This window comes from Heteronotia binoei, chromosome 10 (genome assembly GCF_032191835.1).
Source record: "Heteronotia binoei isolate CCM8104 ecotype False Entrance Well chromosome 10, APGP_CSIRO_Hbin_v1, whole genome shotgun sequence".
Classification (NCBI taxonomy): Eukaryota; Metazoa; Chordata; class Lepidosauria; order Squamata; family Gekkonidae; genus Heteronotia; species Heteronotia binoei.
Genome location: NC_083232.1, coordinates 61,507,536 through 61,523,323, shown reverse-complemented (window position 1 = coordinate 61,523,323; position 15,788 = coordinate 61,507,536). Strand labels below are relative to the sequence as shown.

The following is a 15,788-nucleotide window of genomic DNA, read 5'->3' as shown; positions in this document are numbered from 1 at the left end:
TCAAATGCAAGATAGCATTTAAGTTAGTACATCTCAACCTTCGACTTTGGCCTTGATCCAACACTGCTTCCTGCAATCTTGTTAAGGACTCTTTATCAGCAATATGACAACCTTGGCTAGCATTAATACAGGCAGTCCCTAGCTGGTTCACATAATTTTTGTGTGGTTCTTTCTGTTATAAAATAAAAGGGTCATATTAGGAAAACTGAATAGCTATAAAAGTGTTGTGATGACAGAGAGCTTGCATATTATAAAATGCTCAGCAATATCCCTGTGAAAAGAAGTTGGTCTGCATGCCAACATTAAATATTGATAAATGCAATGTCATAACTATTGGGATATATTGTTTCTACTATTTGCATTATCCCTAATGTTATCTTTATATATACAAGTGCGAGCCATTTGTTAACTATCCACTTATTGTTAAATGATTATTCATTTTTATACTGGTGGAAACAACTCTATTAACTTTGATTCTGAAAATATTTGCATTATTATAAATTCATTTTATTAGGGTCCACATTTAGACTATGTCTTAGCTGAACGTATCACCCCTGAATGTTAGAACTTACTCTGAAATGGTTACTTTATCTTTTTTGTTCTGCCTTTAAACAAAGAAGTTTTAGTGTTGTGCAAAGGCACAAACAAGGGCATTGACAGCCATTAGAGTAGTACAGTTCGAGGATTTGTTTATATGACTATCTGACTTACTATTGGCTTTTATTCTTTTATAAATAAAACTGTTACCTTACTCTTTATTTGTATTCCATGGCATGGATAAATTCACTGCCAAGTGCATGCAGAAATGGAAAAGGATGATCTGTTTGAAGCTAAGAATAGTTTTGATCTAATATGTAATAGTGTAGACACAGTAGTGAATTTCTTTTGAAAACTGCAAGCATTGTTACCAAAAGGAAAACAAAATCCTTAATAGTTTCCTTTATAAATATTTTAAATACATATTTCTTACCAAGTATATAAAAATAGCCTTTTTTTGATAAAGAGATCTGATTTTCATAATAAAGAACGTGCAACAATTAACCACTCTCTATCAGCTCTATTTGGTTGATTGTCAAGGAGAGGGCATGCAGCGGTAATTGTCCCTTTACCTTCACAGCATGAACATAAACACCAGCAGGAACCCCGATGACTTGAAGCCAACAGTGCCATGGATATTGTTTGGAAACAACAACCAAGCACAAAGGGGGGGGGGGGATAGCCTTTGCTACACACAACAAAGCCTTCCTGTGCCAAAGCTCTTTTGTCCTGGGTGTTCTGCCACTTTGTCCCTCAGGAGCTGCAGAGTATCACAAAAGTCTGTTGTGAAGCCCAATTAAGATACATCTGTCTCTAAAAGGCTTTTTGCAGTGTGCTTTGTAAATCCAAGAAACTCTTCCTTTCATACAGAACAGTTAAACCTTTCCCTATCTGGTGGCCTTCTATTGGTGTAAATTTTCACATCTGCAAAATTTCCATGAGCATCAGAGAAAAGGCAAAATGTCATGCAATAATGGAGTAAGTTTACAGCTGGCAGGTGCGGTGCATGCTTGAAAATACCATATACTGGTTTTGTTATACATTTATGGCTTTGCAGTCTTTAAGATCCACTGCGCTTGCCTTAATGTCTCGAGGCAAATCTTCTGAGGACTGGGCAGATGCTGCTCCTGTAGTTCCTTCCAAGTCCCAAGATCCTGGCAGATTCTCAAGGCTTAGTGAACTGACTGCCCCCTGACTAAAGCTACCTTCCTCGGATCTGCTGGGCAACACTAGGTGTAAGGACGTCTCTGATGAAGAGCACGCAGAGGATGAGAGAGTGGCAGAAATAGACTGGAGAGGAGTCAATGTGTTGTCCGAATGTGGAGAGGTGCAGCTGACAAACTGCAAATGGTCTTTTGGGACGGCATGGTAGTTGGAGGGTGAATAGTCAAGGCCTGAAGTATAATAAAATTCACCATCTGTTGAATTTTGAATGTGGGTTTCAGTTCTTTGTGGGCTACTACCTGCAGAAGATGAATTTATTTTCCAGAAGCCAGCTATTGTGTTGGAATGGCAGAGCTGTGTTTTGGTGCTAGTGACATTCGATTGATATGTAGTCCAAGTCTTTCTACTTTGTAAGCTTTCCCTACCAGGGCTGATGGCTGTGCCATGTCCTATACAGGATTCTGGGGACTTCTGTGCCCGTAAGAGGTTTTCCAGTAGACGCAGCACATTCTTCATGTCTTTACTTAATTGGGAGACCTCTTGAGTCAAAGCAGTGACCTGGAATAGCAGATTAAAAAAAAAAGTTAACATAAAATGCATATATGAAAGAATATCAATGCTTCTATTTTACAACATTTAATATCTCTTTTTTTCAGTGATCTATCCTTATCCAAAACTTACATTAAACTACTCTTTTTGTTAGCAAATATATCAGTTGTGAATTTGGTGTCCTGAATGTATTTGTGAGATGTGTGGTTTGGTGACCATGTGCAATGGAAGTGCAACAAAGCATTCACTTTGCTTTTAATCATTTAATTAAGGCAAACTAAAACATATACAGTAACAGTTCTTACAAGGGCATGAGCCAGTGGATTCCAGGAAACCAAGCCCAAGATTTATTTACTTAGCATACGTTTTGACAGCAATCCCTAGAGATGTTCATTGACTCGCAAATAAAAATAACAGAACAATAAAAATCATTCATTTAATTTGTTAGGATAATCATAACATCTGGGAATACAGATAAATGGATGCTATTTGTTCCATTCCTTTAGAGAATCTAAAGAGTCAGAGGAAAGGGGGAAATCAGCAGATATGACTGATATAAAAGTTTTCCCAGCTGACATAGTCAAACAGAATGTGTGCCAGAAGAATTTGAAGAACAGAAGGAGGAGCTGTGTGGCAAGGCTCCCCCTTAATAATAAGCAATTTAGCCAGCTGTTCCACAGCTCAATAAAGGATCTGGCCAGGAGGGTGCAGAGGAAACTGTCTCTCTGCACTGAGCCATGAAGATGTTGTCTTGGGAGAGATGGGCAGCTCAAACCTCAAACTCTGGCATGTTGCTGACACTAGCAAAACAAATAGCTATCCAAATAGCTATATATATATATATATATATATATATATATATATATATATATAAGCAACCAACCTTTGCAGTGATGTATAGGGATGGGCATGCCCTAGAAAAATCTGTTCAAGACTCTGTATCACAATGACAATGTTTTACACGGTATGGTCTTCATCCATTCCCTGTGTATGAAGTGGAACCAATTTGTAGCCCATGGCAGGACTGTCTCCTCCTGGGCTCTGAGCCATACACCAACAATCCAGACAGAAAGGTTTCTGGTTGCCACCAGTGGGCAGTGAGGGAGAGGTAACCATGATGCTAGCTACTCCAGAGGCCTGCCACGAAGTGCATGGTTCTGCCTTGAACTCTGGAGAGCTGAGCCTTGACCATTGCCACTGCAGAGTGGTTCATGGTGAGCAAAACTCATTAGCTCATGGGGGCATAATACCAGGAAGCAAGATGCTATAGCAGCTGGGAAAAGACTACATCCTCCATGAGAGGAAAGGGTTGGCCATTCATAGCAATCATCTCACCAACAAGGTGAGTAACTGCTTTTTGGGCCCTCCACATAGCCCTTCTTGATGGTACTGTTGGCAGCCCCAGGGGAATGACCTCATAGAGGGTTGCCTGCCTTTATGTCCCATGCATGGCACCCCAAGTGCAGGAAGCCTTTCTTGGAGGTGCCTCCTGCCCACTCTCCACTTCTCCCTGCTGAGAAGGAGCGAGTCTCTTCTTCCTGCTGACCACCACTTTTTCCTCCAGCTGCAAAACACTGAGGTGTGTCCTTTGCAGGTTCCTGCAGAGGATAGGGAAGGACAAGTGTTGGGGATTTGCACCACTTAAGACATGGGTATGGCATACCTGGCACTCTGCCACAAGGGGGTCACTTGGGAGATTGCAGAAAGGTTTCCAAACTGTGGGCTGGGAATGGGATTTCAAGGCTGGAGAAGCTGGGAGGGCCAGCTGCTTTTTGGCAGTGGACTAGGACCACTGAGGTGTGTACTTGAGGTGGGAGGGAGCTGGGATGTGGATGTGGGATGTGCTTCCCCTCCTACAAAATCATTGCTGTCAGAGTTCTCCTATCCAGAGGGTGTTAGCAACTTTTAGTGCCTTGGCAGTGCAAACGAGACTGTCGCCTTTGTGGAGAGCCCCAGGAACAGATCAGGGAAAGGAGGCTCTGGGAACCCTGGTGATTCTCTGCTAGGGCTGAACTCTAGTGAGCTGGCAGGATGGGTTTGGTGCCTGAAAATGGGGGCCTGTGGTATGTGAGGGTTGAAGGACTTCTTCACCGCACAATAAGCACATTTTTCACCCACTTTCATCCCCATGGCACACAGAGGTGTTCAAATCACTAGGATATAAAATTGGGTGCTTATCTGAGGCACTCAGTAGCTAAGCACTACCACTCAGTATGAGCAGAGAGATGGAGTAGCTCAGAACTCTGAGTCAACCTGACACCTAAACCTCAGCAGGGGAGATGAGTTCACAATCAGGAAGGTATTAAATGTGGGTCCTCAGCTGAAACATCCTGTAGCTAAGTCCCACCGCTCAGTATGAGCAGAGAGATGGGATGGCCAAGGGCCCTGAGTCCACTGAACACCCAAACCCAACTTACGAGGGATGTTCACAATCTAGTAGGCTTGCCAATCCCCAGGTCCCAGCAGGAGTTCTCCCACTTTCCCAGGCTCCTTCCTGCACTTAGTCAGCTTGCCGGCGGGGGGAAGCCCCGTTCCCACAGCCACCATGCGCCTTTCCACCTCTGGAGGCTTCAGACGCCACTTGGAAAGGTTTCCTCTTGGGGTGGTGTGTTTGTAAGGCTGAAAAGGGGTGACGGCAGAACAACATGGCTGCTCCCAGTGGCTGTGAAAGCAGCCCCGACCCTCTGTTGGTTGCACAATCTTTTCAGAGGTTGTTTGCATAGGAAAGGTAAACTTGAACCTTTGGTTGCTCTGTGTTACTTTGAAGAAGCTAGAAGTTCAGCAACTCGTGAGTAGAGATGCCAACCTCCAAGTGGGTTATAGTGACAAATTTACTAAACGTGCATAACAATGAAAAATTAATAGAATAACATCATATTACAAAAACACATAATTCATAAATACATCATTGAGTAGAATAGAAACTCTGTTACTGGCATCCAGCAGTGTCTGTTAAGCTTTGGAGGGACTCAATTGGTGTTTCCAAAGCTAGAGAATTCCATTCCTTGTTGCTTTGAAATTTGGTAAACTTTTTAATTGAGTGGAGAAAGACTATCTGAAAAGTTATCCATTCATGAATTACCATGAACCATCATGAAGAGCTTGAAAGTTCATGGAAAGTTCATGCTGGTTGCCCCACCATGAACTTTGCTTAATTATTTACAAACTTTAGTTTGTGAACTGGTTCATGCCCATCCCTAGTGATGTGCCAGGCCTCCCAGATATCCCCATGCACTTATCCACCCACAGAATACAAGGGGAGGATGAAAGGCAACACTGTATAGAAGGCTGTGGCTTGCCAAGTAGCTTTATTTTATTTAGAACACTTTTATGCCATCTCTTCAATAACCTGCCCAAAGCAGCTTATAAAATAAAAATAATAAAAACATAGCCTTTCCCAGGCAAGGATTCAGATCCTGTGTAAGGCAAGGAAAACAATAACATGAGAGCAGAAAACAGATTTTAAATGTCCTGTCAAAATGATTGTGCAAACTTAATCTGAATAGTGACAACTATCAGACAGAGGCCTTTGAATGGATGCACATTTTCTGTTCAGTATTGACATAAGTGGAGCAGTTTTCTTGTTTAGGAAGTTCCCAGTCATCAGTTGTTTGCACTGCCAAGACACTGTTCCCTCTTAAAATTACATGTCCTATATTACAGAATGAACATCCTTTTAATGGAAAACAAAGAACAATATTTTGAATGGAAGCTCAGTCTTCAGAACATCCGTCAACAAGATTGCATTGACACTGGATTACAAAGTTTAGGGATGAGTGAATGTTCTCTGCTTCATTTGTTTATATTGTTTGCCAATGGTTTCAGTTCTCAACTTTTTGTGCAGTTTGCAGATTTTTTTATTTGCTTGCATTGAGTATGTATGCTTTATAGTTTGCATAGGCAATTTGCATAGGATTTATACCCACAATATACTTAACTGAACATAACATCATAATGTGCACACTTTATGAGAAAAATTCAGTGTGAAAAAACAAAAAATGGCATGAAACCAGAGAATTAGAGGCCTGAGTCACACCAATAAACAAAATCAAAATGGGAAGCTTGGGGTCAAAATAACAAAGGTTTAAAATTCAAAACAACCTCTGTGCATAATATTGGTGCATAGTTGTACAGGATACTGTGATGTTTGCTACAAAGAGGTTCAGCTGTTGAACTTACCATATTTTTAAGGTGGCAATCAGATGTAAGCCAGTCACTTAGTCTTAAATTCATGCTGAACAGCCATGGATTCCTGCTGAACTGGCTTAAAACTGTGCATGCACAAAGATGCTGCTGATTTACCTGATCAGCAGCCATTAGCTCTACTAAGGGCTATGCAGGGTAGGATTTTATCGAAACACAGAGTTCATTGATTACTGATATATATGATTTGTGAGTGATTTAAGTGTATGGGCGTTTTCGCACTTACCTTAAGCCGGAGCGACGTCCCTCTTCACCGCGCAGCGTCTGCACGGTTTTCGCACTAATTGCTGCGGAGCACCTGGAAGAGCCGCAAAGTCCCGCGGCTTTTGCGGCGCAAATGTAAACCAGTTTTTTGTAGTTTACATTTGCGCTGCAAAAGCCGCGGGACTTTGCGGCTCTTCCAGGTGCTCCGCAGCAATTAGTGCGAAAACCGTGCAGACGCTGCGCGGTGAAGAGGGACGTCGCTCCGGCTTAAGGCAAGTGCGAAAACGCCCTATGTTTAAACAAACGGAGCTTTTACTTAAATATTTCTACCATTAAATAGTAGAAGTAATAGGAGGGCAGTAGAACTCAATAAGGCTATGGGAGAATGTGCATGTGTAAAAAGCAATTACACTGTACTGTATGGTTAGTATATATAAATGTATATGTAATAAAAGAGAGTAGTTAATTGATTCTGTCTGTGGTCTCCAGCTCACTGATGTACATCCACAAAATCAATGATACTACTCAGTGTATTAAAATGGCAGAACTGTATTTATGAAAACCAACGGTGAAACGTCTTTTAATGGTCAACTAAAGCTTGCTAGCTGAAAACAAAATGAAGGTACCAAGTTAAACAAGAGCTTTGCTTTGCTTCTGGGAGCAGCTATTCAATTTATTTTAGAACAGATTACTGTAGTGGTGACTGTAGAATTACTCGTGCAGTTCATCAAAATGACGTTGATGGAAGTAATCCCAAGAGAGCAAAATGTGACTGCATATTAGTTTTCAAAGAATATATTTGCCAATTAGACTGAGAAAAAGATGAGTGTGAAGTATTTCATTCTCTAAATAAAAAGAAGTCACCAATTAACTATTGTGACTTGTAGAGCTTAACTTGCTCATTATCACAAATTCAGCATTTGCTGCTGTCACAGACAGATAAAGGAAATGAAGTAGTGTACACAGGCTTTTGTTTTTCTAGTGAAAATACAGTGTATATGTTAAGAAATGCAAGCTGGGACACCAACAGCCAAATTGTGTGCTCACTGGAGATGAATAGGGGACCCTGTAGGCTTGCCAATCAGTTTTGGATGACAGACTGAAGGCATCATATTCCTGCCAAGCTCCCTCTCACCAACCAAAATGCTACCCTTCTCAGCCCTCCGCCTCCCACAGTTTTCTGGAATCTGTCAGATTGGAGTTGGCAACCCCAGGAACCCTAGGTTCTTATTCCCCATGTCTTCTTAAAAGCTCCTGAAAGTTGAGGGAACCTCTAGAGTAGCATTCAAAGCTGAAAGCTGCAGTGTAGAGGCAAAAGTCTGCTTCTTTTTGGCTGTACCATTCCTAAAATATCCCTAATTCTATTTCACCTTCACCTCTGCTTCAGTGCTCTTCCATTTGCTTTCCCCATACTTTTAAATATTATCCTTCTTCCAGTTCATTGGACTTCATATAAAACACTATCTCAGACCTGGTATTAATCTTTAATGCTTCCCAAATCACACTACAGACTACACTACTGCACCGATATCTTTTCATTTTGATTTATGAGATGTTATATCTTCATATTTTTTGTAGGCGGTTCATTACCCGTTCTACAGCATATTCAATGAATTGGTCAGTCATACTTTTATGAGACACTGACTTTAAGCAGTGTCTACATTTGCAGCTTTTTGTATTACCACTGCAGCCAATTGTGGTAGAATGCTTCCACTTTTGAAAAGAGGTACACAAAGTAACCCAGTCATTCAATTCTTTCATTGGCTACTACAAAAGTCGTACAGTTATGGAGCCATTTGATAATATATGACTAATGGACTTTAGGTAATATGCACTTTTGCCTATTATACTATTATAGCAAAACAACTCTGCTAGGTTGATTGTGGAAGCCTATATATCAATGATGTCTATTCTCAACATCTTTTTCCTCTATTGCTGTTACAGTAAATATCAGCAAGTATCTAACCTCAGGAGTCTATGTAACTGGCTGATCCTGCTAATGCAGAAACAGAAATGTGATAATAGATGTTAGCAATTATTTGTCTTTTCAAAAAATGGAAGTGACTTTGGCCTGTCATCACCTCTTTCTGCAGATGGGCAGGTAATGTTTGTAATAAAACAATAAAGTCCATTTTTAGCTCTGGCTACATCAAGAACTGTCTAAAACTTGTTTAAAAACAAAACCAAACAGAACATATTTCATCCATAATGGAATGGCAAAATGATTTTTGGAATATAATATATAAATGATTGAAGTCCATTAAAACATCAGTTTTTCTGCTGAAAAATGTCAGAAGCTTTGGGGATGGTCCTGGCATTATTCAATAGAAAATACCCATGTTAGCATGAGAGCCATTAGGAAATTAAAACATTACCTTCTAAAAAGTAATGGCAGCCATTTTTATATATATTAAAATTATACAAATAAATGTGTTACAGCAAGGAAAAATTAAACAGAATGAATAAAAGTTGGATGCCATTTTATGGTTATTTAGAAAGTGTGCAATTAATATGTGCAATTTTGTTTTATTTAGTGTATATAATTTAATGTGAAAAATGTTAAAATAAGTGTAATATTTGTGTTAATCTTTTATTTTCATAAATGATTGGTTATCTGTAAGGATATGCTTGATGAAAAAAGTAATAACTGCAAAAAATCAAGCTTTGTAGAACTTTTAAACTCTACTCATTCAACATAGTTATCAAATTCATTTTTACATGGAAATAAATCTTACTCTGTTCAATGGTATTTATTCCCATGTAAATGTGCAGTATTTCAGCCTTAGTGCCAAATAATCTATGCATACTTGATTTTTGATGGGCCATCAGATCCTAGTTAATTGAAGTGTTTCTCTTAGCCAATAAAAGCATGATTGGACCAGTGTTGCAGGAAACAATAAAGGGACATATTTTAGAACTACATTATAAATCAAAAGACTTACCAAATGTTGGCATTTAATTTAATTTTCACATCTCACCTCAATAACATGGCTCGTTTACATTTTTATTTATCCACACACTTCAAAACCTTTAAAAAATAGCCTTCCATACCTCATTATTAAGCCTGCTGATCTGTTGTTTTGTTTCTTCTGCTTTGATGACTAATACAGCAGAACCAACTTCTGTCTCTGTAATCATAATACATAGTGGCAAGTGAATGGAATTAGCATCTTTGGTCATTACAACTGGTTCTAGGTTTTGTTATTGCAGCAATGATGCTAACCTATGCAAAAATCAGCATCTCAATTCAAAAGAGAGAAAATAAGGCTAAGAAGAAGTTGAAGAAGAAGAATTGGTTTTTATATTCTGCTTTTCACTACCTGAAGGAGACTCAGAGTGGCCTTCCCTTCCTGCCCCTACATACAGTAGGTGGGGCTGAAGGAGTTCTGAGAGAATTGTAACTGACCCAATGTCCCCCAGCTGGTTTCATGTAGATGAGTGGGGAATCAAACCTGGTTCTCCAAATTAAGAATCCACTGCTCTTCACCACTATATCACATTGACGCAGCAAACTAAAAAAAATGATCCACCTACTTATAAATCAGCACTTGCTGGACAGCATTTTTACCACTCCAAGGATAAATTTTTATTTCATACTACTTCATAATAATGGAAAAATTTAACTGGCTGTGAGACAGATGAGATTTACCAGCAGTGTTGTGTACCGGGGAGCTGTGACGTACATTGCAGTTGCCACACATAAACATGAACCTACCCTTCAATGTTCAGGGCTATGATTTCTCCAGGTAAGGTTACCAGGTCCGACTGGCAACTGGCAGGGAATGGCAGGGAGTTATCAGGGAAAAAATGAAAGGCCTAGGCCATGTTGCTGACATTGCACAGGAAGAGACATTCTCATGCTATAAATTTGTGGGCAATGCTCTGGTATTTGGGCAAACACTCTTTGGTAAAACTGGCTTGTACCATAGAGTTTTTACTCAAATACCAGAGCATTTCCTGGAAGTCACTGGTGTGATAACATAACTTCTTTTGTCATGCCAGCACCATGGCCTCTGTCTTCCTCCTTCTACTGGAAAATCTCCCCCACCAGTCAGCTTATCAGTAACCGGTGGGCAGGGCCTGGGATCAGGGGACCCCTGCCTCCACTAATTCCTTCCTCAGGAAATTAGGATATCATTAAAAAAACAGCAAAATGGCATCATAAAAGAGCCAGAATGACACTGCTGGGCACAAAGGTCTCCTCATTAAACTTTTGTTTCATAGGCAGGCTTCTATGTACATTTTGGGTTACGTTGACTATAAAACCTCATCAGGATCTCTCTGATTTGTCTGTATAATGATCTCTGTATGAGGCTGTCTGTGGCAAAAGCAATTGGATTTTTAAAAAATCCCTTGAGAAATCACTTAACGTTTATTACTCAGCAGGAGTCTAGTACTCAGTGAAAGCCTAATCCTTGGGCTGTGCATGTATAAAATGTCCATTGAAAACAGCTTCTAAGGTGATTATTAATTATTTTTTAAATTGAGGAAACAAGAAAATCCTCCTGCATTGATCTGTGAAATATTTCATTTAATTAAAATATTTGACTTGTTTAAACAATGGTACTATTATATTATTAACCCACTGTTATGTTTAAATTATTTAAATACTTTCCCACTGATTTCATGGTTTCTCTGTCTGTGTACACTCTTGGTTGATCACCTCCCAACATTTCTAGCTGTGGGCCTAGCCACACTACTGAGCCTTAACTGAACACTTTGGTATCTAATCCTCTTTTCATTATCATTACAATTAGCTGTGCTTCACTTTAACAAGACAGCTCCTTTGTATTGTTACATACAGTATGCCTTGATTGAAAAATAGACATAGTCAGGTGGTTTCTTTGCCTGATGGCTAAGAAACAAAGAGACAAACCTCCCCCCCCCCCCACAAGAACTTGGTAACCAACCACCATTCTACATTTCTTTTTTTCTCACTTTTTCCTGCATCTTCCTTGAGGACTCCGGTGATGTTCGAAGTGTCAATCCAGTCACATCTAACACTTTCTCTCTCAGTATGCAGTACACAAAAGGCTGCCCTCTCCAAAAGGCACATTATGAATCATTTGTAAGATGGCTAAATATAGCACTAACCCCCGATGGTAGGAGATGCTCTGGAATCCTGTCGGAGTTGTTCAGAGCTGAAGTCAAAAGTCTGGCTTCCCTCATTATTGTTGCCATCTTCTGTTCCATCCACAACTCTGTTTTGAGAGAGAGATTCAGGTGAGTAGCCATGTTGGTATGAAGCAGTAGAATAGAGTTTGAATCCAGTGACATTTTTATTTATTTATTTATTTATTAATTTCATTTATATCCCGCCCTCCCCCACCTTGGCAGGCTCAGGGCGGCTAACAGCAATCCATAAAAACACACCATAATAAATAAAACATTAGAATTACATTATAGAACAATAAAACATTAAAACATTAAATTAAAAACCAGTCTAGTAGATACAATTATACTGCGGTATAGATCTTTGGACCGCATTGGCGGATCTTTAATTACCATTTTTCTTAGCAGTCCGAATATGCTGATTTAAAAAGGATGGTCTTGCAGGCCCTGCGGAACTGTTCAAGGCTCCGCAGGGCCCGCACCTCCTCGGGGAGTCGGTTCCATAGGGTAGGGGCCGCGATCGAAAAGGCCCGTATTCTGGTGCTCTGATATTTAACTTCCTTCGGCCCAGGGATAGTCATTAAGTTTTTCCCCGTTGACCTCAGTGCTCTCTGGGGTTCATATGGGGAAAGACGGTCCCTCAGGTAGGCAGGTCCTCGGCCATATAAGGCTTTAAAGGTAACGACCAACACTTTGTACTGGACCCGGTATATAATCGGCAGCCAGTGCAGTTCACGTAGTCCCGGCCATATATGCTCCCGTTTCGGGAGTCCCAACAACAGCCTGGCCGCCGCGTTCTGCACTAGCTGCAATTTCCGGGTCCGGCACAGAGGTAGCCCCAAGTAGAGGGCGTTACAGTAGTCTAGTCTTGAGGTGACCGTTGCATGGATCACTGTTGCGAGGTCCCGGCGCTCAAGGAAAGGGGCCAACTGCCTTGCCCGCCTCAGATGGAAGAATGCTGACTTGGCAGTGGCTGCTATCTGGGCCTCCATCGATAATGAAGGCTCCAGTAAAACACCCAGACTCTTTACCTGGCGCGCTGCTTTCAATGGCGCACCATCGAAGGCCGGGAGAGCTATTTCCCTTCCCAGAGCGCCGCGACCCACGCATAGGACCTCTGTCTTCGCTGGGTTCAACTTCAGCCCACTCAGCCTGAGCCATGTCGCTACAGCCTGTAATGCCCGGTCGAGATTCCCTGGAGCGGGGTCGGGCCAGCCATCCATTAGTAGATAGAGCTGGGTGTCATCTGCATATTGATGACAACCCAGCCCAAACCGCCGGGCAATCTGGGCAAGGGGGCGCATATAGATGTTAAACAGCATCGGGGAGAGAACTGCTCCCTGGGGCACCCCACAATCCAGTGTGCGCCTCCGGGACCGCTCGCTCCCGATAGCCACCCTCTGTCCCCGACCTAGGAGAAAGGAGGAAAGCCATTGCAAGGCCAACCCCTCGACCCCAATGTCGGCGAGGCGGCGCGTCAGTAGCCGATGGTCGACTGTATCAAATGCAGCCGACAGATCTAACAGCATCAGTACCGCAACGCCGCCCCGATCCAGTTGCCGTTGGAGGTCATCTACTAAGGCGACCAGCACCGTCTCCGTCCCATGGCCCGGCCGGAAACCAGACTGACATGGGTCTAAGACAGAAGCGTCATCCAGAAACCCCTGTAGCTGCAACGCCACGGCCCTCTCAATAATTTTACCTAAGAACGGTAAATTGGACACCGGCCGGTAGTTCGCCAATTCGGCCGGGTCTGCTGTAGCTTTTTTCAGGAGAGGGCGGACCAAAGCCTCTTTCAGAGGTGTTGGAAAATGCCCCTCTAAAAGGGATCTATTTATGATGCAAATCTTAGTCTATTTTTAAGACTAAGGGTATTTTTTTTGTATTGTGTGTGTGTGTGAATCTGTCTGTCTGTATCTGGAAGTCATGGTGACTTCTGGTGATGGCTCCTACTGTGGGCCTGAAGGATATTCAGAGAGATGGCTGAATAAAGCCTACTCATGTCCTACTGACTCCACATAATTCAAGTACTGACTCCCATCCAAGTATTTGCCATGTCGACCCTGCTTAGCTTCTGAGATCTGATAAGATCAGACTTGCTTGGGCTATCCAGGTCAGGGCAAGACCATGAAAGTTTTATTCAAAGTATAAGCTTTCATGTGCATGCATCTGAAGAACTATGCATGCACACAAAAGCTTATAGCTTGAATAAAACTTTCTTAATCTTAAAGGTGCCATTGTACTCTAACTTTGTCCTTATGTTTTACTAAGATACGTAATCTTGGAACATTTATAAGAAATGACACTTCATTGTCCTTGTATGTTACCAGACACATACTGGATTAACAAATCCCATTATTTGAACTGTAAATTAAAAGTTTCTGACAGGAATTAGGGCTCTCAAAAGTTTGTATCCCTAAAATATTGTTGGTCTCTGAGGTGCTACCAGACTTGAATCTAGCTCTGAATATAAAAAAAAAATCTAGAGCTGCGATCACACATGCTAAATAATGCACTTTCAATCCACTTGCAATGCACTTTCCAACTGAATTTTGTCAGTTCATACAGTAAAATCCAGTTGGAAAGTGCATTGAAAGTGGATTGAAAGTGCATTATTTAGTGTGTGTGATCATAGTGAAAGTCTGTCAGCTCATAATCTATTCAGAAAATTATTAATGTGAGGTGCTTCTGAGTTCTCAGAATTACAAGGAAACCATGTGGACCAAGATCAGTCAATATTAATACAGATGGGAGTTCTGGACTTGTGTGTATGTGGTGTAGGAGAGAAACAGTGAATAATTTTGTATTTATTCAAGCATTATTTCTGTCTTTAATTTGTTTTCTCTTTTCTGCCCTATCCTTTCTAGATACTCTTGGTGGTTTATAATGCTATAAAAACAAGACCCCATCCCCCAACTGATGCTTTTATTCAAGTGTGGTGAATTTACTGTAATGTAGGCAAAACAAAACAAAAAATTAACCCTAAACAATTATTTCTCATCGTAACAGACCACATGAAAGCCACCATTTAATTAGGGTTGCCAACAGATGGCAGAGATCAGGTCCCCTAGAGAAAATAGCTGATTTGGTAGGGTGTATGCTATGGCATTTTACCATGTTGGAGTCTGTCCCCACCCAAACTCCACCCCCAAATCTCAAGAAATATCCTAACCTAGAGTTGGGAACCCAACATTTAATTAATAGTAGTAGTAAATCGAATCCTACCAATACTGTTAACCTCACCAGTGATTACAAGACACACAGTGCAAAGCCATGGGTTTAGAAGGGTACAACTCTGCTTCAGATTGCACTGTAAATGTCAAACCATCACTGTTTATAATACTAAGAGTGCTGACCCCTGTACCAATCATGAAGTTGCAAAAAGTCACCTACAGGCAAAACAAGAGTCTCTGCATAATCTAGAAATTTTCTCAATATGCAGAATAATATAAATCAGGGGTGGCCAAACTGGGGTTCAGGAGCCACATTTGTCTCTTTCACACATATTGTGTGGCTCTCTAAGCCATCCTCACCTCGTTGGCCAGCTTGGAGAAGGCATTACTCTCTTTAAATCACTTCTCCAAGCCAAGTCAGCTTGCTTGCTTGCTTCCTTCTCTCAAACATTTGATGTTCATGTTTTGTGGTTCTCAAACATCTGACATTTATTCTATGTTGCTCTTAAGTTAAGCAAGTTTGGCCACCCCTGATATAGATTAATAAATGATTCAAAAGAAAAAAATAAATGAATATTCCAAATTATCTGACAAGCACCAAATATGATCTAGGAGAACAGAATGATGAAAATATTTAATGAATCAAAAATGGAAGAGAGAAAATTAATTGAAACCTGGAGGCAGACCTTTTGGGAATGGTGAGTGTTTCCTTACTCTACCTATGCTTTTTGGGCCCTTAAATTTGTATAACTGACTATGGAAATATTTGCAATGAAAGTATGTACAAGACATGAAAGAGACATTCTACAGGGTTTAGAAGCTTTTCATGACAAACACAATGCAAGG

At 41.0% G+C, this 15,788-nt stretch overlaps 1 protein-coding gene across 2 annotated transcripts in view; it reads right to left on the bottom strand.

Annotated features, from left to right (window-relative positions):
- Positions 1 to 934: 934 nt before the first annotated feature.
- Positions 935 to 15,788, bottom strand: part of KCNH8 (potassium voltage-gated channel subfamily H member 8) — a 287,653-nt gene continuing 272,799 nt past the window's right edge. For both annotated transcript variants that reach the window (XM_060248762.1, XM_060248763.1), the window contains 3 exons: positions 11,752 to 11,858; positions 9,709 to 9,785; positions 935 to 2,259 (listed from right to left, as the gene is read on the bottom strand). In XM_060248762.1, the coding sequence (XP_060104745.1) occupies positions 1,573 to 2,259; positions 9,709 to 9,785; positions 11,752 to 11,858 (871 nt within the window). In that variant the 3' untranslated portion in view covers positions 935 to 1,572. The remainder of the gene's footprint in view (positions 2,260 to 9,708; positions 9,786 to 11,751; positions 11,859 to 15,788) is intronic.